The sequence below is a fragment of the Manacus candei genome, unplaced genomic scaffold (genome assembly GCF_025592945.1).
Source record: "Manacus candei isolate 608988 ecotype Guabito, Panama unplaced genomic scaffold, ASM2559294v1 h1tg000050l, whole genome shotgun sequence".
Lineage (NCBI taxonomy): Eukaryota > Metazoa > Chordata > Aves > Passeriformes > Pipridae > Manacus > Manacus candei.
The window spans coordinates 15,531,385-15,558,814 of NW_026138098.1; the positions used below are offsets into that span (position 1 = coordinate 15,531,385).

The 27,430-nt window shown below is 34.7% G+C and overlaps 1 protein-coding gene across 2 annotated transcripts in view; it reads left to right on the plus strand.

The window, feature by feature from the left end:
* The window catches only part of ADGRA1 (adhesion G protein-coupled receptor A1), a 261,633-nt gene that overhangs the window by 101,846 nt on the left and 132,357 nt on the right, over nt 1–27,430 (plus strand). Inside the window, exons 5-7 of one of the 2 annotated variants that reach the window (XM_051800658.1) lie at nt 5,314–5,385; nt 6,168–6,331; nt 21,464–21,677. In XM_051800658.1, coding sequence (XP_051656618.1) covers nt 5,314–5,385; nt 6,168–6,331; nt 21,464–21,677 — 450 coding nt within the window. Of the gene's footprint in view, nt 1–5,313; nt 5,386–6,167; nt 6,332–18,111; nt 18,145–21,463; nt 21,678–27,430 lie in introns of those variants that run through there. The other variant, XM_051800659.1, reaches the window with a different exon arrangement.

The window sequence follows — 27,430 nt, forward strand, 5'->3', positions numbered from 1 at the left end:
CCTGTTATCATCTTTCTAGTTCTTTGTTCTATTAAAAATTTGAATTATTTTTTTCAAGATTTAGAATTGGTTATTGATCCATTTAGTCTATCTTTCATTTTTCTTATTTGGGTTTTAAATTGCCTTTCTAACACTGACCTAATAAATGGGGCTATCCTTCATTCCAGTCTATGTGGTCTAGTGGTTCAGTAGTTTCTATTATTATTATTATTATTATTATTATTATTATTATTATTATTTCAAAAGTCTGTCCTTTGGAAATCAGAGGTTTAGTAATAGATAAGTCTACATTCTCCTTTTACCTGAGGTAAATCAGTTCACAATTGCTATGTCAAAAGTTACAACTTTTTTTTTTTGACAGAGTAGGGACTGTCCTTACTGAACCAAAGTCAAGTTGGGTCAGTGATTGTTTTGTGAAGAAACACACCCACAATCCTGATCAAGTGGAATTGTTCCCTGCCATTCATAGTAACTCTTATTCTTTGATCTCAGAAATCTCATATAATGTCATAATGCTGGTAGTAATTATTTGAGCTGGGATCTCAGTTTACCTCTGATGTAAGAACTGGTCCTTGTTTGTGGACTGCAAATTGATGCCACCGGTACTTCTCTAACTTTTTTGTAGCTTTGTTCCCCTTGGAAGGTCATGGACTTCCCAGAATCATACTTTTTAAACATGTTTAAAATATGATAGGTCAACTTTCTGTTGCTGGTGATACCTCTGACTTGTGTTTACTTGCCGTTTCAGGGCTATGAGAAAGCTGTTCTCTGGAAAGGTTATGGAGAAGCGTTTACTTAGTGCAACATCAGTTTGTAATTGTACTGAGGAAAAGATGACAAGTTGTTAAACATGGAACTGGTTTCATAGACATCCAGTGTGGTTTAGATTACTGAAGGAGCAATTTAAAGATATATACTTATGCATTGATTAATGTAGTTGTCGATCGTGGTAATTGGAGCTCTCCTGTGTTATGTTAGCAGAGTTGAAGTACAGAAGCATCTTTGCAGGCTGTTGTCAAAACCAGTAGGGAGAGCCATGAGTCCACTGGAAGGAGCAGAGGACATAAATCTTTTCATGCATCTTCTGTGAGGTAGAAATAGGGGATTTTCTTACACTGTTTGCAACCACGAATACTAGGTGAAACAAAATAACACTGTGTGTTTCACTCAATCTTGTAAATCCAATTCAGTTTGAAAAAAAATGGAGTCAGAGCTGAAAAATCAGCTCTATGCCCAAACTGACATAGTGTGGTTTGTCTCAGTGATGTGATGCATAAATCTAAACTGAGTAGGGTAAAGGTATGTTTAAATACTTCACTAAAATAAAGAATGAGAACTGCCTGGTCTTACTCTGGAAAATGATTTCAAAATGCTTTCACGTCATATGACAGATGCAGCTGACAGTGCTTCACACAGTATGAGTAGATTTATTACATGTTTTAAGATACTATCTTAACTTTTTTGGCTTATATATTACCTTTTGGCTGTGTTTATGCTTTGATGAGGTGCACATATTCAAACTAAGAGTGACATAATTGAATGCAACAAATCTTCCAAATCTCCTTTGAACCCCATGGTTCAGTGCTTTGTCCCAGAATTGTGTATGCAAATGTATTTCTGCTAGGTAATGGAGCTATCATTTACATTAATTTTGTTTATATTTAATCTAAATATTGAGAGCTGTGGAAAACTGGGATGATGCCACTGTACAGATATACCAGACTTCGTTTATTTAGTCCCTTATCTCTTAGGTTTTGAAATGTTGCAGCCTTAAATCTGTTTCAAGAAGTAGCTACTGCTTGATCTTCCCTTTGGAAGTTTGAAACCAAACTTCCTCATTACTTCCAATTGTTTGATTAAACTATATCTGATGTATTCTTCATCCTGCCTCTGAATCATCATCAGCAGTTAACTTTGTGATAATATTATACCATAAATTCTTATATGACTTTCTTGATCTCATTGAAGCAACTAGTCATTTTGTATGGTGCCAGAAATAAAGTACAAACCACTAACACAGTGAATGAAACAGACCCCAGTTCATCAACATTTCATCTAATTCGAAAATATGCACTGTTACCTGCCCTCTCTGTGTTTCTCTTGTCATTTTTTACATCTCCTGAACCAGTTTGTGGGGATCTTCTTTTTGCAAAGAAGATCAGCCCGTCACCCTTGCATTCAACTTCTCCTTTTTAATACTTCTCATGAAAGGGAAGCATTCTTCATATTCATATACTCCTACCCATATTTTGCCTTAAAATGATACTTTGAGACACATAACTCTTTTTGACTGTTTCATGGCATTTGTCATTTATATTAAAACTTTTGGCAAAAGTGTTTTATTAATTTCTGTAAAAACACAAGTATTTGGTATATTAAAAAATAAGTGTAGGATTGTATATATAAGACTAAAATGTTTTACCTCTGATAAAACACAAAGCATATCTTTCTGTTAATGGAGTAAGTTAATGGCATAGTAAGTGCTATCATCTTTGGAGTGCATTAATTTGTTATGTTTGAAATGTTTGCAAACTAAGTATTACAGATGTTTTTAGAACAAATGTCCTTTTAAATCAAGACAGAGTGGCTTTTTAGGACATCTGAAATGGAGGAATTTCACAACACTTTATATTTGGTGATATTTTAATTTATAGCAGGAATTTTGTGAACTACAGAACCAGGCATTTTGCAAAGTACTGCATCAGCTCAGAAATACATGATTTATTAGGGTGATTTGAGAAGATTTCTGAAAGTTTTGTTAAAGAACAATCTATTTCCAATGTTGGATATCCAGATATTGAAACTAGTGTTTCTTAGCCGTAGAAGTATATTGCTTTATGACTTACACAGCCCTGTGAACATGATCCTAGTTTGCTAATTATTAGTAGTAATATCGAAACTTCAAACCAGGTCATTGCCAGAAGAATATGAAAAGTTGACTTGCTAGCTTTCTGCTGATTTTTGAGCTGTCAGGAACTCAATTATTCCAGCACTTGGCAAAAAGAAATTCTGTAGGAATTCTGTAATCTTTGTCACAATAAAAAGAAACGAACAATCTGTATATGGAACACAAGTCAGGAATTTTTAGATTAACATATAGATATCTTGGTGAATTTGGTGTGACCTATGGAAAGCTCATGGATTCAGTAGACACCGAATGGGAACCTCTTGCAGATGCATGGGTACCATACATCTGCTGAACCCTGCTATGTACACTTTGCAAATGACTTATAGTTTGTCCCCATTTCCTAAACTATTGACCAGTCTTAATGCTTTCCTTTTGTCCAAATGGAATTCCCAAACTTCAGTCTTGGTGTTCTGTTTCTTTTGCTGTACAAAGCCTGGCAAGCTGTTTGAGGGAAAAGCTGGGATTTGCATCAGGTTGGAAATATTTCTATACTGCACCAGAGTAAGGCAAAGGAAGCCCCTGTGTTTCTGTCTTCTGGCAACCATCTATGCAAGGCCAGGCAGATTGCTTTCCCTGTCCTTCAGTTCAGCATGATTGTCCTCTGTCAGTAAGTTTATACTGCTATAACTGCTTTCATATTGGTGGAACCACTTCTGATTTACTTCAGTGTAAATGTCAGGGTTATCAGTTTCTGATTTAGTCTGTTTAACATCTCAGTTCACTGAGCTGTTTCAGAATATGCATCATCAGGCCAAAAAAACATGTGGGTAGGTCCATCTAATTTTGAGCAAAGAGGTTAACTGAGTCTTTGTGAAATGCTCAATATTTTAAGTTCCTCTACTAGAGGTAGAGAAATAGGTATCTACAAGCAAACATTCATTTCCACCTTTAGACATACCCACAGTTGAAGAGGTACTTGAAAGTTCTTCTAAGAGCTTTGCACCACAACTGTATTAAAGGTGCATTGTAAAATAAAATCTTAAAAATCAATTCAATTATATCAACACATCTAATTATCACTCAATAATTTCACTTAATATTGCTGAGCCAGTTTATTTTTCTCTTATTAGCAGAATTTTACTTTAAACTACCAAGAGAATTTGAAATGTTCAATTGTATGCAAAAATGAGATTGGTTGTTGCTTCAAAAGTGCTCCATAGCTTTCTTAAAGTAATTTATAAATTAACAACAGTTTCTCCTCTTTCTTGAGTTCATTGATCCATATCTGGACAGGTATGATATGCTTTTCTGTAGAAAGCAGGGTTCTTGAGTTTTGATCTTCCTTACTTTGTGAATCTGGTTCAGACCTTCTGCAGCTTGGTAGAGTTCTCATTGCTAGCACATTACTCTGATCTGAATATGAATCTTCAGTTTAGCATGCATTCTCTACACTGTAGACAGAAGAGAAGTCAAATCAATAGTTATAAAAACATCGTATTGAATGAAAAAATAAAGAAACCATTTCCTTTGCCAGTCTACTTTTTTTTCTTATATGTACAACATATCTCCAGTGAAGAGCTCTGAAATTTCCCTGATAACTGAAATTTTGTAACCAACCTTGAATTCAAACATGTAGTCTTCAGGCACTGAAAAAAAAGGAACATATACCAGTATTTCAAAAGTAGGTTATTATTGTGCTCTGGAATGTTAATCTTGGATATGCACTAATTTTTCAGCTTATGGGTATAGAAAAAGACTATTACTTAAAAATTAAACATTTAACTTTTGTACTCTTAGGGCACTGGCAGAGCAGTACTGTTAAACTAGGCAAAATTGAATTGCATCTGTTTGCAAGTATTCAGCTTAAACCATTCAGCCATCAAGACAAGAAATAGTAGAACAGTAATTAAACTGGAAACATCCTTAATTTTAGAGTGGGGAAAACTGGTTTGTTTAAAGTTCTTTGTAATAAAACTATTTGTGTGGTTACTTTGAAAACTCACTACTGTTTTAAGGAATTGCTTGAATTACTGTTTTAAGGAATTGCTTGAATTCTTCTAAACATTACTAAAATCAGACAGTTTTTATTTCTTCACCTCGAAGTGACATTCTACATATACAATAAAAATAAACACAGGCCTCACTGAGTAATTATTTTATTAATATTTTCACTCAAATTCTAGAATAATTTCTTCTAGAATACTATTCTATTAAATATGTATAAATATTCCTGTTTATGAGACCAAGTGAATTGTATGTATATCTGCTGTGAAAATAAAAAAAGTAAGTGTGTGATTTGATTTGAATATTGCTGTCACCAAAAAAAAGCAGTGTACAAATTTAAACATGTTTTTACTGTTGTCGAGAAAGCAAAACTTCTTAATTAGCATTGGAAAAATTATAACCATTTTCTTTTCCTCTTGTATTTGTTACAACTAACTGTAAATTGCCTTTTTTTTCCCTAGGAATTTGTCAGGGAATATTTTTTCAAGTCTCATGAATGGACTTTTTTCTGAGCTGCTAGCTCTGAAAGCACTGTGAGTATCATCCCTTGTGTTCATAAAACTGAAATACTTGAGAAAGACATTAGAATAAATATAGCAGAGTTGAATGTGAATTCAGACTGGATTGCTTCTAGAAGTGCATTCCAAGTGTAAAATCTGCATTATTTTGTTATCAATGTCTGTATCACTGTTGATGAGCTATCTTCTACCTGTTGCAGGGAAATGGATAGCACTGACCATTCAACCCCATTTCTGACTAGCCCAGTCTAGCCCTCCTAAGTAGCATCCTTTTTTTTTTTAATACTCTATTATCTTAAACCTTTCCATGTTTTTATGCGTTGCATCATATATCACTCTAATTACACAAACCCAGTAATTTAAAATATTTTCCCTGCAATTAGAATAACAATTCCCAGTTATTGGTAGTAATTGTACCTTCCTGAGATTTAAAAGTGTATCCTGAATGCTTCCGTGGTCAAGTTTCTACTTAAAGGGGGTTTTATTAAGGGAAAGTGTGTTATAGTATGATTTTCTGCAGTAACACATACTCAGATTTTTTTCAGTAGTGTCAGTGATGTTGCTCTGTAAACAACCCAGAATTTTTGCATAACGTCATGGAAGTAATTAACAGTGGGGCAGTGTATATTGGTTGTCTCAGAATATCTTTGTATTTATACAGCTATAGTTACACATCCATAGTGACGCATCTATCTAGATTAGTTCTCTTTGGAGTTAAATAATTCAAATCTAACAGAAGGAAGTAAATTTATAAAAACTGCATGTGTACCAACTGTGATAATTCTTTGCCTTTCTAGACATTTCAACACTGATTCACTCATCTGTGACTGTAATCTAAAATGGATCTTGCAGTGGGCCAGAAACGCTTCGGTTCGAATAGCGGAGGAAACGGTTTGTGCTTACCCCAGTGCTTTACATGGACTGTCACTTTATAACCTGAAGGAAAACCAGCTGATATGTGGTGAGTTGTACTCTCATTTGATGTTACAAATTGAAGTGAAACCCAGGGAAAATACTAGAAACCAGATATGATAAAAAAAAAGAAAATCTGACTTGATTATAGGCACAAGAAATTCAGGTATGTGACACAGAGGATACAACTAAGATTGAAAGAGAATGGAAAACCCCCCATAGTTCTTATTTCATATCTCAAGAACACTGCCAATATATTCAGTAATATATAATTATGACTTAAAATATTAACTTGTGATGCCAACTCTACGTTGTATACTGTGTGAAACTGAGGATTCCTACAGGAATTTATAGAATGTTTATTTCAAGTTGTATATCTGACAGTGTGAAATAAATGCCAGATTTCATTCTTCTATTTTTCTTTTATATAAACCTATAACTATACTTTTTAGCACCACATTCTGGGGATGAATAGAATTTTTATGGTGAGCTTCAGTTAGGTGAATTCTGTATTTGAAGATCTAGATTTGAAGCACTTTCTGGACATTTACCACATAAGAAACATTATATGGTGTGAGGAAGAAAGCAAAAAAATATGAATGAGTAAGGAAGACTCATTTCCAAGTGAATACTGTCTAGCAATGAGCAAAATAAACCAGAGATTTTAAAAGTATCACATACCGTGGAGAAGAGATCATTGCCTAAGGTGATGCTGGTGGGTTTCATAATCAGAAGTCTAATTCACATGTACTTGATTAATCACAGAATCTTTGAATCTTTGACGTTCTTGAATGGCAGAAAATTGCTTAGTTGGTGACTTTACTATTGCCTTTGCAAACAAAAGGAGAATCACACATTTCTCCAAATAACCGCAAGAAGAATGACGTGTGTTGCTAACAAATACATTCATAGCAGAAGGGAGATCAGAAGTTGACTGGAGCGATATATAAAACAACAAATACAGGTGCTTACAAGTTGGGAGAGATGTGAAAGGATGTGAGTGCTAGCTACAGATGGTCCATCAGCTGAATTGTTGAGGAAACACAGATACATGTCTGGAGGCAAATAAGGAATGAGCTCCTGTGAGTGAAAGGCAGAGAAGTTTCGAGTAGCTTGGGTTACTGAACATTTGAAATTCTGCAGTACTTCTCAAATATCAAACTCTCTTTTTATAGAGAGCCAGCATGGGCATCTTCATAGAGATCCATTTCCCAGCAGGAAAAGTACTTTTTCTGAAAATGCTGGAAGGATCAGAAGAGTGATTAAGGACTGTTAATTGGTATTTCCAGGTTACAAATAAATATAAACCTGTGAATTTTACAGAGAAAATGAAAGCAATTTCTCAGAATTTAGTACTTTAGTTCCCAATAGGACTCCTTATCACACCTGATACAGAATTTATAAAGCCCGTCTAGTTCTCACTGCTATTTATATTGTCCACAGAACACTTGACAAGGTGATAATGACTGACAGTAGCTTGACACTGCTTCCAATATCCACAGAGAGTTTTACAGTGGTTATATTTGCTGAGCCTTCCACCAGCTCTGTAAAGTCTGCCAGGTACTTCACAGTGCTCATAGTATCTGCTGAGCAACTCTCAGTGCCCAGAACATTTAGCAATTTTATTTTCCGTACCTTAATTTGAACTTAGGCATAACAGAAGGCTGTCTGGCACCAAAATAATATTGAGAATGATTTAAAAATATGTATTGGAATATGCATAGAGCTGATCAAATTAAACATATCTGAAAGAAAATATAGAGTGATTTAAAAACTAAAACCTCCTGCATGTGAACATCTTCCATGCTGTCAGACATTTGTATTTATGGTCACTGATCTTCCTTCTACATGCTAAAAGACTTCATGAGGTATTGCAGTCACAAGATGATCAAAGAAAAGAAGAACGAAAGGGGAAAAATAAAAATAGAAGGGAAATGGGAAAAGATATTTGCAAGTGAGTTAGGGAATGAACTAAAAAGTCAAAGTATGTGGATTCTGAATAGCTACAGGGAGCAGTTTGCCATCAGTTTTTTAGGTTTATTTTATATTTTGATGGGATTAAAAAATCACCTTTTGAATTTCTTTCTAGCAAATCTTTCTCATGCATCTGATAACTCACGATAACCAAAGCAGTGAATTGCCTGTTGAAAACAGTTAAAAACCTCCTTTAGGGATTTTTATGAGTTAAGTAACTGCACAGTTACAGAATTCCCAGGGTTCTGCTTGCATATTTCTCTAACAGCTTTTAAGAATTATTTAGATCTTCTTTAACCAAATTATCCAACTGTCAGAAGTGTTTGGCTATAAAACAATTTTTCACAATGTTTTCACTTTGTCTTCTGCCTTAATGATGAGGGACTGTGATGAATTCATGATGGTATGGACAGAGTATGTTTCCAAAAAATGATTGTGAAATTCATACAGTGCCTTGTTACTCTTTCTCCATGCGTCCAAATAAGACTCAATTTACAGTAGGAAAATTCCACTTTCCTGAATACCAGTGATATAAATTCCACCTGAGGTCTGATAGGAGTCCATGATTTTCCCTGGTGCATATCAGCAGAGATGGATTCTCTAGGCCAAATTCTTCACTCAGAAAAGACCTGTATGAGTTTTTGTCTTAAGGGCATTATGAAAGACTGCTCTTAAAGCTGGGATCTGATTATTTTTACTGATAAATGAGATAATAGAATTTAGTTTCTTGGCCTCAAAGCTGTATTGATGTTACTGAACTAACATCACTAAGAAGTAAAAGTTCAATTGTTCTTCAAATTACAATTGACATAACTCTGATGGAGCATTTTTCTGTTAAGAAATGTTGACTCATCAAAACAGATGTTTGGAAAAGTGCAGACCTTCTTCTTTCCCCCAGTCAGATTTTATTTAAAATTTAGAAAGTAGTTGACATAATATTAGATAAATTATTTGGCTAAAAATGATATAGATATTTACTAAATAATACAAAAAATGTTGTAAAGGTCAAATTATAAAAATCATTGGATGATGCTTTAAGACATGTTTATTTATTTATTTACTTATTTATTTATTTATACAGCAGAGAAAATTATCTAATTCTTCTGGGACAGAATACTGTTTCTCCTGCAGATCTCCTATAAATTAAAATCTTACTTTTTGCATGTACATATGCTTTACAGATGTTTATAAATAAGTAATTTAGACCATACTATTCCATTCTTTTAATTAAAAAGGAAACTGCTTCAAAGGAAAATATTAAAGGATACTGAAAAATCTATTTTTTTTGCTTAGAGTTTATTGCATTAATACATAATAAATTACATTTTTATTCCTTATTATTATGCATTTTTTCATGCAGTGAATGGATAAGTTTTGTTCTTTTTTTTGTGTCAGTAGCTTTTCAGGTTTGTGTAGTCTATTGTCCTAATCTTGGTCATGATATTTTTGCATGGGTCTATAAAGCAGACAGGTTCAAAGAACTAGAGGTAGTACCTTGTCAGTTCTCAGGAAATCTAAATGTAGAGAAACATCTAGATTTTTTTTCAAGTGATTTCACTCTACTCAACCAGATGGTTTGCTGTGATACATTTGCAGCACCTCATCACAGCACTTTCAGGCAAGCTGGTTCTGCTGCATGTCACCTTTCCTGTTGCTGCCCTTACCTTTCCTAGCTGTCTGCTATGAGGCAGTCTGGCAGAAAACCTGATAAAGCAATATTTTAACAGTCTTGAAAGGCTCTCAAGCCGTGTTAGCAAAGCTTGTTCTGACCCTTTGAGTCTGACCCTTTCATGAGATACTGGCTAAGTGTAATCCCCAAAAACTATGTTTACCCTCTTTCTCTTTGTTGATCTAAAGCTATGCACAAGTCTTTTCCTTGGAAGAAATGAATCAATTGCTTCTATCTTTACTGTGCTTATGCACTGAATGTTGTTGTTTCCCACTTCCTTAGTAACTGTTTTGTATTGAATGGGAAAAAATCTCCTTCCATGTTGAGCTGCTTCAGCATTCGACTGTATTACAAGAGTTAGAAGTTTTAAGATACAGCATTATTTATTTATCTACACTGTGCACATCTCTGAGAAACCCATGCCATTGAAATAATAATAACCAGAAAGGCCGCAGACACAATCAGCAAAGCTATTATTAGTACATGTTCTTCTTATACTATCCTCAGCAAAGAAACTTCCAACGTTAGATACATTCATTTAAGACACAGTCTTGGAGGAAAATATGGTGAAAATAGAACTTGCAAAGCACAGAGTAATGGCGAATTACAAAACAAAATACCTCAGGTTAGTCATTTTCCTTTCTTGTATTAACATGGCTGAGATAGCATCTGGTTTTAGGTAGTGTCTCTTCTACTGTAATGGGGGTAGGATTCCTCCCTAGTCTCAGGAACCTGTTTTTCAGAGGTGTAGAACCCACTACTTCAGTCCCCAGAAGCTCAGTTTGAATTCTGTTGTTGCTCTTTGAGCTCCACGTTCATGAAAATCAACTGTAGAGTGTTTCACAGGACTTAGAGGAGTTATTGCAGTATATTATTTTGAAAGTATGTATTATGACAAAATGTGTATTCTTTTCATTGGTAGTGCACCTGTTGGTTGTGATCAATGGAATTTTATTGAGAAATGCTTTAGATTGGTTCATAATTTACTAATAGCTTTAATAGTCAGTTAGGACTTTCACTAGGGATGGCAAGGAGTGAGCACTCAAAATACAGAACTGGATTTTTGTCTGTATAGGATCTGTATGCTTAGGTTTCTGGTATGCCTTCGGGGACTCTCTACTGAGAAAAGTGTTAACACCGCAGAAGTATAAAAATCCATCCTGCTGAAAATAGAGATGAGAAAACAAGATCATAGGTGCAAGTTGTGAGTGTCCAAGAATGTTTGAATTATGCAGCCTCTGAATTCTGTAAACTACCTTAAAGTTTTAATTCATGAGTTAAGTTAGCAAGCTCTAGATCATCATTGAAATGTGTTTTTTTGAGTATGATAGATACTCAGAAAGTATCTATCTAGGAAGGCCACTTCAAAGGGAGGGATAAAAATCAAAGAGATAAATCTTTTTCTGACTTCTGTATTCTGCAATAAAATTCTTTAAATGTTTCATAGAAAATGTAAATAATTTATTGGGAGGGAGGAGATATAGTTGTTAGGGACTTGTTTGTACTTAACCAGCACCTTGTCTTTTGTAGTTTGCCTCACTTCACTGAGAATCAGAGTATCTGTTCCCCCAAAGAAACAGAGTCAGATTAAAATGGCTTTTTACTCTGATGCTCTGTGCCTGTTCACACTGAAACTTGTGCAAAGCAAAAAAAGAAGAAAATATTTATATTCTTTATGAACTCATTCTGGTTGTGCTCTTAGAGATTTCTTGTCCAATTTATGATTCGACTTCTTACATATGAAGGTAGGAAGTACTTTCATTGTTACTTACCTACTTAAACTTTTTAATCTGCACTTCTCATATTAGCAGAATATTAAGGCATGTTTCTCTCAGGCCACATGCAGCTCCCTAGTCTATTTTCATAAGTAACTTTTTTTTTCAATCTTACCTAAAATACAGAAAAATTCAGAACATTCAAGGCATTTTAAATCAGTTAGAGTAATACCATTGGGAGAAAAGAGAACTTCTTTTCCTATACTTCCTCTGTAAATTACTTTAATTTTTTAAGCATCTTTCTTTTTCTTTGACATAGATTCTTAAAACACAGTGTGGCTTGAAGTGCTTTCTCAGCAATGATGTAATAGTGTTGTTTTAGATATAGTATTTCTTGAAATGTCCTTATAATTTTACCTGATATAGTTGCACATTGTTTTCCCTTCACTTGTAGCAGAGTAAGTCAGTGTACACTGTCCAATAGTAAGAATTTTGAAAGAAATATGTACTTTTAAAATGCTAAGAAAAAAAAATAGATAGGTATTGGGGAATTTTGTCTTTGAAAGGAGACTTTTTCAACATTTAAATTTAAACTGAAATCAGCTGAATGCATTCACTCTCTTACTGTGTCAGTTTTTAAAAATACTGTCGATTATTCTGTGTTAGGCATGTTGGCTGAGAAATGAGATTTTTCATGCCAAAAATTAAATACCTACATTGCTGTTTGAGTCTTAAAATGGCAAATGTATGTAGACTGTTTTTAAAAGTTTCCTTTCATATATAAAACATATTGCAATAACAAATACTGGCTCAAAGTTAAAAAGGAACATTTCTTCTTCATTTATTTCTCTGTATACTAAACATTGTTTTGTTTGGATCTCATTTGTTACTGACTTAAATTTAGGGATGGCCTTGAGATTATGGTTTCAACTGTTTCTTTCTTAATTTACAAATCATTCTTGCTACATTAACACAATGTAAATATTGAACTGTGGGGGGTTTCCAGTATGTAGTAACTGACTAAACTCAAAATCTCAAGTACAAGGAATGATGGATTAATTGTCCAGATTTAGATTCCAGTCCTGCAGTTTCTTGGCAGTTCACAGGTAGCTTGCTGCATTCATGCAGAGCATCGTCTTCAAGAATATGCAGGATCAAGACTTCAGCTCCAATTCTGCAGGAAGTGCCTAATCATATGAATAGGTCTAATTATGTTGAAATAGGAATAGTCACATTAGTAACCTTTCACAGGATTAGGTTTTGCAGGATATGAATAGTGATACAATTAGCAGTATTTAAATCCTCTTCCAATTATTTCTGGTTTACAATGTTGGCAGTTCATTATTTTCTTTAATAACAAAATTGATATAATAACAGAATGCCTATAAATTGAGTAATGTAACTATATTTTGGACCTTTCAAAGATAGATGGGGTAGATTCATTTTCTGCCAGAGCCAAGTGGCCATTTTGTATATCAAAGTTGGTTTCCATGCTATCATTTGGTAGTATAAAACAAGCAATGCTTTAACCTTTTGGTTGCAAATTCTATAGTTCTCATTCTAGCATGATCAGTCTCAAATTGGGGGGGGAGAGGAGAATATGTTGCCCTACATTTAATATTAAATATTATTATCTAATTTCTTTAGTGGCAATTTAGAACACTGCTGCAGAGTTGGAGGCACAAAGGTAATAACAGTTAAATCTTGTGAAATAGTAGAAGTATTAAAATGGTCAGTTGAGGATAAATTTTACTACTACGTATTTTCTTGCATCTGTGCTCACACATGAAAATCCAGTTCAACAGAACATTTCACCCCTGAAATCTTGCTGATTTAGATGCTGGAAATGTACCCAAGTTGTTTTTCTTACCATAACTTACTCTTACACTACATTAGAGGTTTTTAATGTACAGTTGTATCTTATTTTCTACATCATCTTTGACTACTTGTTCCAAAAAGTATGCAAATTAACTGAAGGAAAAATTTGCTAAGATGTAGTGAGAATAGCAGTGAAATGAAGCCTCTGACTGGTCATTCCCAAAAACTAGTTGCTCATGAGCAAAGCAGTGGTAAGACAGACAGCTTTGACTGCAACCCTTGGAGTATCCCCTAAGATATATTCTTTATTCTTAATATCGTAATATGTAGTTTAAAAGACTAGGGTTAAATTTTATACTGGTGATTTCTAGATAAAATTATATAAGCTTCTTTACCAACCCTGTGTTAATGTTGTCCAGTTAAAAACATTTATTAGAGTTTGCTGTAATTAATCTGAATTGTTCTCATGGGAAAATTCTCTATAAAGCTTCCATCCCAACAACCTCTCTTTTAATTAAGTGGAGTATACCATAGTGATATTTCACATTTTTATAGCACCTTTCATCATACAGCACTTTCTTTAATGCTTGTATAAAAATGGCTGTTGAAAGCTACAGTTTCTGACACTGTCAACTGGGCTGAGAGGAGTTTGGAATGGAAGAATTTAATACTTCAGCAGAACTGTCACTTGTTAAGCATCTTTTATGATTTTCATATTTCTTTTTTGTTTGGCATTCTGGCAACACAGATGAGTACTCATGCAACCTGATGGACCCTGGGCAGTTAGGTGCAATCACTTCCACTCTTGGAACCTTCCATGATCCGAGTGTGCAGCAATGATATGAAAATAAAAAGAAGGTATCTAGGTATATTTAGGGTTTGGAAAGATGAGTGCCACCACTGCACTTCTCAGTTAGGTAACACTAAATGATATATTTGATGATACCTGTTGGACCTCTTGGACTGAGTCCAGAGGAGAGCCACGAATATAATTAGGGAGATGGAACACCTTTCCTATGAGGAAAGGCTGAAGGAGTTCAGGTTGTTCAGCTGCAGATGAGACCTTAGTGCATCCTTTCAGTACCTAAAGAGGGTTTATAAGAAAACTGGGGACAGGCTTTTTAAGTAGGGCCCACAGCAATAGAACGAGGGGTAATGGTTTTAAATTAAAAGAGGGTCTATTTAGATTAGATATAAGGAAGAAGTTTTTACAATGTGAGTGGTGGGACTGGCAACAGGCTACCTAGAGAGATATGGATTCCCTGTTCCTGAAAGCATTCAGATTGGATGGGGCTCTGAGTAGCCTGATCTAGTCGAATATGTCCCTGCTCACTGCAGTGGGGGGTTGCACAAGATGACCTTTAAAGGTCCCTTCCAACCCAAATCGTTCTATGTTCCTATGATTTTGTAGAGCTAGGTGCTTTACCTTGCTACTGCTCAGCCATTATTATTAACTGCAAGCTCTAATGAGTATGCAAAGCCATGAGCCTGCCAGCTTGCTTGCCATAAGGATAATTTGAGAATCAGAATTAGCTTTCTAACAATGGCTTCTGACTGTTGCCAGTGAGGGAATTTGTGTTGATGAATCTTTCAATACCATAGCTGCCAATATGTCATGGTCTTCATGTTTCAGCATGTGGCAAATAATCGAATGCTCCTAAAATAGACTTCTGGGACAATTTGAGAATAAGAAGTTGAAAGGTTGCAGCAGTTTATTTGATAAGAAAGAAATAGGTCATGAAAAAACTATTTGCCCATTCTTTTAAATTCCTTACCAGTGCAAGACAATGCAATCTTTTATTTGTTTAACTAGACCAAAACCTTGAATTCCATATTGTGGAAATCTTTCAAGTAACTGTTACCATTTTACAAATTAAAATATCATGATAGCTGACATTTGTATTAGATGCTATTAAGTGAAACCTACTATCTCTGTATTTCACTGCCTATACTTTCTTATCAAGTAAATCACTGCTAACAACAGTAAAAAAGAAAGGGTTTTGCCGCTGCTTCCTCACTTAAAATGGTTGTAATTGACACAACATGCATCAGTCCCTGGAACCAGTGCAAAAATGATAATTTATTTTCACAGGGCCTTATAAATCTGGGGGAAACTCCTGTAGACAAAGACAGCTGGAATAACTTTGTCATCTACCTGCTGAGTGCTGAATGAAACCTGTATTACTTGAATTTGCTAAAAGTGATGAGATTACAATTGTACTTTTCCCAGCTCAGACTTTCTTAGTTTCTATGTAGGTATATATTGTTTTAATTAAATAAATCAGATAAGTTATAGGATCCAAATAAGTCTCAGTGACTCGTCCAAAGCTGTAATTGTAGCTCATCTCAGCATATATGCACTGAATTTAATCTTCTGTTTTGTAGATATTGAGTATCTTTATGAGGTTAGCTATCCCAGGTAACTGGAGCACCAGTAGCAGTGGACTGTAACAGCCTGGGCTCATTGTGCTTCTAACTTATGAGAAATCCTACATTTACTACTGCTTATCTGCTTTGATGGCTTTATAGAAGTTTGCGGGAGTAAAATGCAATACAGAATTTGCAACTTTGAATAAAACAGGATACGTGTCAGAAGTCTTGCTCTTTGATTAGTGGCTACGATTTCAGTGTAGCATTTAGCATTACAAAAGAAACATAACCCCATAGTTTCATTAGGAGATGCTGCAAAGAAAACCCAAAAAACCAAACCTACTTGATGTTCCTGTCTGAAAGGCATGTATGAAAGGGACTGATAAAATGGTGTGGAATATGCCTTGCCCTGTCAGCATTGTGAAGCTCGTGGACATAAGAAGCTGTTATAGAAACAGAAGCTCCACTTTTTCTGCAGTGACTAGAAAATGAATATGATACAAAGCTTTCTTGTCCCATGCCCAAAAGACTTATCTTATTTTGCTGTGTTTAATACATGTTGGCATCTGTATTTTCTTGATATTATGTTGAAATTGGAGCCAGGCATAGCTTTTATTAAAACTGAAGCTTGGCCCCAATTCTGTATTCATTCTTGACTTCCTTGGCATATGGTGCTGTCTGTGACCTTCTACACCAAACCTTTTGTTACTGCCAGCAAATTTTGCAATACAGGAATTGGCATTGGTGTACTGGCACCTCCCCTTCTTGGCAGAGCTGGCCTTCAGAGCAATCCAGATCACTCTCGTTTCTTCAGTTCCATTCAGTAAATATCAACAGATATAATTTGCAGTGTCAGCAATTCAGATTTTTAACTAATGTTTTTCAATTTGTTTTTCCTCATTTTCATTTGTCCTTTTTCTTGGACTGGTTCCTTTGCTTTGTCCTCACTTCCAGCTTTCCCCCACTGTGCTTTCCATGCACATTTCTTTCCTACTGAGACTGTATACAAATATTAGAGCTCTAACTCACACTTTTATCAGCAGGATGTGCCGCACTCTGTGGGCACGCTCAGTTCAAATAAAAAGCCCATTGGCAATACAATAAATCAAGTGATTAAAAAGAAGCAAAATGCCAACACTCTCGCTGTAGCAAACAGAATTTTCTAACAGAAGTCAATGGTGTATCCTAAGACATAAACAGTGTAATACTGAACTGATGTGTGGGCAGCCTGGAGAAACCTGTGGATTTTCCTATTTCTGTTTGTGTGAAAACTTTTGATATCAAACAAAGCCAGTTAATGAGGACCAGAGAATGTATAGCAGAAAACCGTGGTTATGGTAAACTGAACAGCAGATTGTGCTAATGTAGTTTATGCACTCAGAGCTATAGAGCTGTGCTGCTCAGGTTATAGGTTGTGCAGCAGGAAGTGCAGCAAAGGTTGCTGGAGGCAGGACATTGTTTCTCCAGTTCCTTGTGCTGGTCATGGTGGCCAAGGACCAGCCAACTTTCTGTGGTGTTTAGAGAATCTATTGCATGGGCCAGCTTTCGTGCTTACAGATTTGCTTTTGATCATTCACCCAGAAGACAGTAGTGTCATTACAAGTGCCAACAGTCTAAATAATATTGTACTTAAAAATGTAACTAAAATATGGGTAGAAATGCATTTTATATTATGATTTTTTACCAGCATTTTTGTTCAGCAACATTTCCTGCATATTCTTTTCCTTTCCAACTTTTAAAACAAAAAAGAAGGACAAAATTGGATGCGAAATTAAAATACTTTTAAAATCTCAAGAACTGAATTGTAAAGAAAAGACATTAAATATTTAACGTGTGTACATGCGTGTGAGACAAATTGTTTTGTAAATATGTTAAAGACATGTGCATTGGAACATTTCCTTAGAGCTTCAGTGCACCTTGATGTTTTTTATTTTAACTAATAATTGTTAAAATAATTTCTGTTTTCTTTTTCAACATCTTGGGGCTCTACATGAATTAAAATATGCAGGGATATACTTTCTGTGTAGGAAAGGACTCTGAAGTGATATTCTAATTCAGTGGTATTTTTGTAACCTGATTCCTCCTCTGTATATCCTCAGTATTCTAGTCTGGAGCTAATCTGAAATACAGGACTAGATTGCATAAAGGTTCTGGCCTTCAGTCAACAAAACCCTTTTCTGCTGAGAAGTGAAAGATAATGAAAAAGATGTAATTACTGTAATGATGGGTTAGACCTTTAGATTCATGCTGCAATCAGTGATTCCTGTGATGCTCTGCTGCAATCATGGTTTAGCGCTGACTGGAAAGACAGGACAGGTAAAGACTGTGAAACACTCCATCAGCTCTTGATCTAAATGTCTATGGGAGAGTCAAACCTCTCATTTGCAGATGGTGGTGCTGGCTCAAAACTCGAGGGCAGAAGATTGGGTTGTCTTGGAAGGAGCATCTTGGAATATTTTTCAAGTGTGTAAAAAAATAAAGAAAATCCCCATAAATTACTCCCTCTCCTCTCAACATACAATAGAAAACTTTTTAATCATACGAGGCTGTTTTGTGTGCCATACACACAAGCACAAATATGAGCATCAGACCTTATATATATAGAGTAATCAAATTTTAGTAATCCCAATTTAGTCATTAGTAATCACATAATCAAAGAAAAAATTTCTATTGTGTAGAGGTAGGCTTGCCAGAGCCATTAAATTTCAACTGCTGTCAAATCAATGCCAAAATCATTCCAAATACTTACAGATTTTCTTACTCCTTACTTTAGTCTTGAAGTCAAGCTTGAAAATGCGTGTACAGCATTAATAAATACTTTTATTTTTATTCTGAGTTTGAAAGATTGTTGGATTATGGACTTAAAGTAAGTATTTCCAGCTGATGCTGATGGAACTATACAATCATTTCATAGCCATTCAGGATAAAGGGTGTTGGCCCTGATCCTGGACCTCTTATTGATGTAATTAATCTTCATATCTGTGAAGTGTGTCACAGAAGTTAGCTGGAACTTCTGCATGAGTAATAGTTGCAGAACCAGCCGTGGTCATTTAAATCATGATTATCCTTGGAAAACAACTGAAGATTAGCTCTGGTATTAATTTTTTGTGTGGACATCACAGAGATTAAAAGCAGATGTTTTCCAGAAGTACTTAAGTGTATCTTCCATGGTCTACAAATGTCATAATCTATAGAAACTTGACTAGTTTTAATTTGAAAATGAGTTTTCAGCATTATCGGTCAGTTTGATCAACCCAACCATGTACATTCTCAATGCTGGTCAGGACGATATCCTAGCATAATGGTAATCCAGAAGTATGTTTAATTAATTTTGTAATCTTTATTTGTACTTAGAAGGATTTGTAAAGAGAAAGGAAGTGAGTACAGTGTTGGTATGACTGATCTCAGTCAAGGGATCAATTTTTTACATGCTGCAGTAAAAAAAGGTTTTCATTTACTTCTTATCATTAATTGACAAAATCTATACAGAACACTTCACTCCCACTTCATTTCTGGGTTTGGTGATTCAGAGTGATGGTGTTACACTACATCCATGTGCCAGGCAAGTTATTTAGCTTGACTTACAGATATTGATACTCTAGTTCACACTTTACGACTTCAGAGCCTCACGACACAATGTGTCACTTACTGCATGACCAAAACCATTTGACTAGGTACAACATCCCCAGTTAAAAATTACTGTATTCATGAAAAATATTTTGTTTCTGTGAGTAGTGTATATTGCTATTGTACTTGTGACAGTGTACTTAATTTTTCTGTTTTAGTAATCATGACATTAATTTATGGCTAAATTTGCACTCCATTTCTTTTCCCTAATTTCATAATTGACTCTGTAATGCAACACAAAAATTGCAACTTTTTGGAGAGAGAGATTCTCTCCATCTTCTAGTTAAAAGCCTTTAATATAAATGACCAAGACCAAGGCTGCAGCTGTTATGGCTTGCAATCTGGATAGGCATGGTATTTGTTATGGGCAATGGAAGATATTGAAGAGAAAGTTTAAGGAAGATATAATGCTGAGCAGTGAAGTGGAAAAAAAAAAGTACTTGTCAGAAAAATAGATGTTTTGGATAGTTACTAGTGGTGCGAATGTGGAAGGGTGACCTTTCATCTGACAACCCTGTAGGATGGATTGATATTAATGATGAGAGGCCTTTAAATGAAAACAGAAGAGAAATAAGGAAGAAGAGCTGGCTTTAAAATTGTCTTCCCTCATCAAGATAGAATGACAACCAAGGTGCAAGACTGCAGGCATTTTGTCTAAGATGAGATTGCAGTAGTGAAGTTAAAAAGTGACCCAGGCTCAGTTAATTGTTTTGGTGTTGAAGGCTGAGGTTAAAAGGTTGTGTTGTAGGAACTGTTGTGCAGGATGTTCATGGTAATGTGTTCATCAGTCATGTTTGTAAGTCTTTAGTATTTTCATTACCCTTAGAATTTTGTGCAGTGATAACAAAGTAGCAGTGGTACCAATTTTTTTCTCCTGCCTAAGAAGACTATATCAGAAAAAAGAAAATAAGGTTTTCCTTTATTCCTTATTATCCCAAAGAAGATTATCATCTTTCTCTAGATGCAGAACCTCTATTTTTGTTATTCTTTTCCTAAAATGCCCTTTTTAAATTTTTTGTTACAAATTTAAAGAAGTAGCAGGAACCTCATCATATATAGAAAATATTTTACAGAAGTTGTCTTAAGGTAACTTTGGGATCTAGAAATAAAAATGGAAGAAAACATATGCTATCTAGAGAATCAATCTCTAGAGAGACTGTAGGATTGAAGAAATTAACTTGCAATCCCTGTCAGATCTCTGATATTAGCAGACTTCCATCGGGGCCAAAAATGCATATACCTTCCAAATTTACGCTATTTATTTTTCAGTTGTGTTTAGGCATTTGGGTTTGTGATTATGGCAGCTGTTTTTTTGCAATAGTCTGCTTAGAACATGCAATATTCTCATTATTGGGGCATTTCTTAGGGAAAGACAGGAGAGATAAAATTAATTTTAAAAAAGATGGTAAAATGCATTCCACTTTTAAAAGGTAAAAAGAGCTATTTAGATAAATATTTAATGTTAAGGAAGTGTATAGAGAGTAAAGATGACTTGTAGAATAGGCAGAAGGAACAGGGAAATGAAAAATCATAGGGACAGTTGAACTTTAGGGGAAAGTTTAACTTTTATTAGTTTTATTATTATCCATATCTCAGGCATTGGGATTTAGACAGTAAGTTTCATTTTGGAGCAGAGTAGGCATTTCATCTACTGACATTAAAGAGGTCTTATAAATATTAACTGTACCCATATTAATAGCTGTAATTTTTCTTTAATTGGAAGACTGATTTTTTTTTTATTCTGTGTACTTGTATAGTAAAGCATCCTGCCTTGAGAAGGAGGCTGGGTTTCACACTAGTGAAAGAAATGTGATTTCTAGAACTGACAGCACAATGGGTAGTGGATAGTTTGTGGTCTTGTGGTCATATCTTTTATATTAGCATTTTAATGTGAATATCTAAGAAGCTACAATTGTATACAGTTATTTCACTTTACAATATTCGTAAGAATTCATGGTGACTTTTTTTTTCCTATTTTTGGTTGTTTTTTGGTTTGTTTTCCCTGCAGCTGGGCCTCTGGAACTTCCTCTTTTTGAGCTGATCCCATCACAAAGACAAGTGGTTTTCCATGGAGACCGCCTGCCATTTCAGTGTACTGCAACATACGTTGACAACACCACCCAGGTACATTGGTACCATGCTGGTCGCCTGGTCGAAACAGATGAAGAGAGTGGCATATTTGTGGAGGACAGCATCATTCATGACTGCTGCTTAATTACACGGTAACGTATACCCCTTGCAATAGTCAGACTTGTAGGCAAGGTGAGCAGGTTCAACACTTGCAATAAGCCTCATAAAAAGGTGCATCAGGAGTTCTATTTGAAGCAATTCAGTTGCACACTTGAATCTGAGCGTACGGAGGTGGAGATTTTTCGTGGCTATGATTGGCTGTAGTTCCAAATTGTACATTTTGTGTCTAAGTATTCGGATTTGTTCAAATATGGATTTGAAACAGATAAAAACAGTTTCTTACACAGTAAACTATGAGAAGGAACTGAACTTAGAATAGTAGCATTTGAGAGTGACACACAGCCAAACTGCTGCTTCCTGACACCATCTAGAAGTTTGAACTGTGATCTACCTGTGAAGAACTATCAATTTAAAAGGTTTGGATTAGTTTCTGTAGGTTCCAATATACTAGATCCTATAGTCTTTAGTTAGGTAATCTCATATTTGTTTCCTATTAAATATTTTTGAGTTTTCTGTGGCTTTTGCCATCTGTGTGCCTTGGTGTGCTTGAGAGACACAGAGATCTACAGACATATTTGCTGAGGTGAAAAGTGCAAGAGGAATGAAGTAGAATAGGCTTCTATAAAAGAAGTAAAAACTAATATTTGGCAATGACCGTATCATTCCAGTTTTGCTTCAGTTTTGCCTTTTAAATCTTATTTAATAAATTATTATAAATTTTAGTGTTTATTTTTGGTTTTCATCATAGAGTATTGGCTTGTCACTAAAAGCTGCTAAGTTGTTGCACACATCCTTTTGTCCTCTGCCAATTTCCATCAGTGATCAAAAAAGAGAGTCTGATTCTGTGTCTATGTTCTGCCTTTTTCTTTGTAGAAGATGGAGTGAAAATAGCTATGCTAATTAGCTCTGGATAATCATTAACATCTTTTCACTCAACCAGTTTCTATTAATATAATTGACCTGAAATACTTCTTGAACTATCAAATAAAAGTTATGGAGTCAAATGAATTCCTCTCCACTGGGGTCTTTTGGCTATATTAATTTTGTCTATTCACTGATTATTTGACCCCTTTTGGAGTCCTATAGATCTAGAGGCACAGATCTGACCTATTCTCACAGCTACTGGCTTTCTTCTAATATCAATGTGTATGGCTTTAGCCATAATGAAAAGGACTATTAGACCAATTAGTATAGTAATGCCAAGTGCATGAGCTACTGTATAATTGCCAAATCACTTAAATTAAACATGTTCTTCCTATTGCCATTATATCAAAATTAAAAGACATGCTGTTAATCACCTCATTATATTTTTCAACTGAATTATATTTTGCAGTATATAAGCAATTTGTAGAGCATAGTAATAAACTGAAATAAATTGTCCAGAATTGTTTTCAAAATAGTTTTTCCTTTTTAAAAAGCTGTTTTGGAAGTAGCTTGACTGAATTTTACCTTACATTACTATTTTTTTTACCAGACTGTAAAATAAAAATCATTGTCTACCATAGCAATATTTTAATAAGAATGCTTGATCTCCTACCTACCCTGTTTACTGTGCCATTTAGTAGGTGACCTTGATGCTTATGGTGCAGTATGCACTTGGAATGTGAAATATGCACATTTAGAAAGAATGTTTTCTAAATATATCATCACATGTTATAGACTGGAAAAATACTTCTACTTGTCCAAGTCAAATATTTTTTGAATTAAAATCAAAATCTTCGAACAGCTATTTAAAAGCGTGCAACATTTTAATTTCTCATTTATTTGCACTGAACGTTTCACTTCAAAAGATAAAAGGGCATCAACGCTGCATTTATTGTAGAGCATAGTCCTTATCCAGTCAAAAATGCTAATATCCAAGCAGTTGTGCCTCTGCCTTGACAAAGGCACTGATCAGAATTAACTGATTAAAGGCATGAGAGACACATACTTTTGAAACTACTCTTAAAAACCATACTATTTTAAAGTAAATTATTTTTTTTAATATAAAGACATGTATTGTCTCTGCATGTTAAAAATGAGAAAACGTTGGCCAAGTTGTAACTGTAAAAACTCTCTTCATAATTTCTTAATTTTAATCCCATCTTTATGACCTAATTTATATAATTATAATAATAATTAAAATAATGTGTAATAGCATGCTTATTACATGTAACAATAGTATGTATTAGTATGCTTGTTACATGCTATTACACACTAATTTGTGACAGTTCTTAAGGCTAAATCGTAGTTGTCTAAGGCACTGTGAAAAATCAGACAGACTGTGCCTCCTTTAGGTTATCGAATGTTAAATATAGGATTTGGACTAAAAAAAAAGGTAATTTAAAATCAATTCTTACAGTGTCATATTTTGCCTTTGTTTACCTAGTCTTTACAGCAAATGTCCACTGTGGCTTTCTGTAATTGCACTAAAGGACAGGCTTTGGCCTCTGCTACTTAGCAATTTAAAGATTTCTGAAGCTGGTTTTGAACAAAGAGGTGTAGTCATGTTCCAAAAGCTGCTTATTCAAACATTTTTAGGTGGTTATTTTATTGGGGAGTTCCAGATATTTCTGGACATGGATTTACAACACAAATATCATACTAAACCCTTTTGTTTTATTAACTGGCACAGGAGAAGGATAAAATATCCAAATGTGTATTTTTTGTCTCCTATGATAAAGCAGAATAAGCTAAAATAAATGTTTTTGTTACAATAATTAAACTAAAGTTTTGAACTGTATTGCATTCTGTGACATTTTTCTTGGCAAAGAGTATTCCCTTATAGGAGATGTTGAGAAGGTGTTTTTAATTCTGCTGCTAGCTTGAATTTACCATTTCTTGCCAATGATAATAATATTTGATTTTGCTGGTGTTTAATTTTCTGTCATTATGCCTGTGTATAAATGTCGTAGTCATACATGAAAATATACATATGATGTGGGACTAATTTCCTATAATTTGTGAATGGATCTAGCTGAAATTGTTACTAGTGCTTCCATGAAGGCAGCCTAATTTCTTTAGCCTCGAATACTAGATTATCAGTTTGATCACAACAAGCAGCAATTCCAACTTAGCATATTCTGTGATTCTATGATATCACTGGAGCCACAAAGAAGGAAGGTCATGTAGGATTCCTGGCAGCACAGCATCTTTCCCAGCTTCCACACTGTTCCCTTTCAGTGTTTGGAGAAGGTAGCAGGACAGTTATAGAATATTAAACAAAAAGAGGAAAATATTTTAGGTTTATGAACCAAAAGTGGTTCATAAAACCAAACTCTCTCTGCAGTGGTAGAGAGAGTTTAATTTTCAGGAAGTTTCTTATTTACCACATACACTATAATGACAGTTTTGAAGTCTTTTTAGTTCTATTCTGTAAATACTTGTGTAGAGTGTTTAACAGTGCTTATGCCCCTGCCAGCTGTAATAGCTGCTCTGGGACCATTACACTTCACAAGTGTTCCTTCTGAACACATTAAACTATGCAGAAAGTTAAGAACCCATAAAAAGGAGTGTTACAACTGGAGAAACCAACATGCTCTCAACTAAACTTAGAATAGCAGGTGCTAATATGAAAAGTTGTTTTCAGATGTTATTTTTATGTATATAGATTTGCCACTGGAAATACAGACTATTAGGAGTGAATCTTGATCCCCCCAAAATCGTGTTTTTCTATTAGTCTGTCCTATTTCAGTCTTCTGAAAGAGGTATATGATTATGTGAAAATCCCAAAAATGTGCAAAAGAAAGGAAGAATTTCAAATCATCATCCACTTGTAATAGAGAAGAAATTAGGAAAAAAGTAAAAAAGAAATTAACTGTTGTTGGTTAAAAATTTTACTCATAATTTGCTTTATCTAAAGGGGAAGTTGAGTCCAATTAATAATTTTTAACTGTTTGAAATTATCAGTGTAGCTATTAGTAAAGAATTTGGAATTTGGTTGAGACAGTTTCACTAAAAGAATAAGGATTGTTTAAGATATGATTAGAGAAAGGAAATTGATTCCAGCAGTAGACAGGTGGTATTGTGGCAAGTTTTAGATCCAGGCATATATTCCTTATAAGAAAGAACAAAAGGCTTCCAGAACTTATGGGAGAAAGGAAGAAATTCTAGGCATATTTTTTGTGGAAAGCATCCAAATGATTTCTGAACTTTCTTAACAGCTTGTGGCAGGGATACATCTGGAAAAGACATGAAGCAAGCACTATTGATTTGGACTGGCATTAGGTTAAGAACAGTCTGAAAATCACCAATAAGTATGTTGGTAGGTTGGATACATAACTGGAAGTTCAGATATGTGTTGGTAGGTTGGATACACAATTATCAGTTCAGGTGTGTACCAGATCATGGCAGAATACTGGAAATTCACTTTGCACAAGATTAACAAAAATAAATGTTAAAACGGATCCAAATAATCAATCAAATAATTGATTCAGAAATGCAGATATTTTATAATCACTTTGTATTCTGCTGTCGTGAGTATTTGGAGGTGAGCAGCTTAGGGTCACGCTGAGAAGCCCAGGGAAATAAGCAGAAACTGGTTAGTGCTGGTATTTTTGGTTCATCTAATTGGCTCTGTTTGACCCTTAGTTGTCAAGCAGTTAGGAAATAAATGAAGCAAAATAATGATTTAAATTGTAAATCAATATTTCTGTATTATTTTGACACCACTTTAAACCCTGTAGTCAACGGTCTACAGCTTACTTCAGGCACTGGAGGCAGATAAAGACTAGTGACAAATGCATCTTCACCAGCAACGTTCTCATATATCAGACAGGAAGATAATATTTCAAATTATTGCAGAATATTATGAAATGCTCAGGCTAGCAGCTTCATTATGTGAGATTAAGAGTACCTTCATGTGAATTAATTTGGAAGAATAATTAAATTTAGGCCTTTTCTCTAAAAATATTTCAATTACTTGAATAAAACTCAATGACAGTTTTACTACTAATCAGTTCAGGGAATAATTTAAAATATAACCTGTGGAAAAGTGTCCTATTGTGATGAAAAGCAAAAGCAGCAGCCACGATACCCTCTATCATTAAAGTAATAGACCACTATTTAAGAATTGTGCTGTGTCAGGAAAACTGTAGGCCTAATTTGGGTAGCTGCTTATTGAAACTTGATTGAAAAATAGATATTTTCAAAGGAAATCAGTATTTTTGGCTGATAGAATTAAAATACCCTAGAAAAGTAGTAAGTCAGAACTGTAAAAACATTTTGATGGAGTCCTTGAAGTACTTTAAAAGAATATCCTCTCTTTGGTGTTGAGACCAGATTAAGAAAATGCCTTGCATTACATTTTAACCTCTCACTTCCATCTCTGCATATATCCTGCAGCTCTGTATGGGTCCATCCAGCCACACCACTGAAATGTTCAGTAGTAAGAACAAAAATTTGCATTTTATACCCTACGAGGGAGAATCAGAGGCTTTTGCTTTCATTTTTAGGGCCAGAATGATTTCAGTGTGGACTTTCAAACAGCTGCAGCTCTACAGCTGAGGGGATGTTGCACTGCAGCAGCAGTTTGGAGTGAATATCTTGGGACTGGCTTTTTTTAAACTACTTTTTCTGTCAACATCAATGTTAGTTATATTTATATATATTCTCTCAGTCCAGGTAGTAATTTGTAAACCTGTACATCAACTGTTATTATCAGAGCATTTATTACTTATGTCCAGCATCTGATGCACTCCTTCTACTAGGTAAATCACCCTAAATATTGCTAAAACAAACCATTTCTTGAAAGCAAAACATGTTAGAAATATTAAAACAGTAACTGAATTACTTTTATTTTTCACAT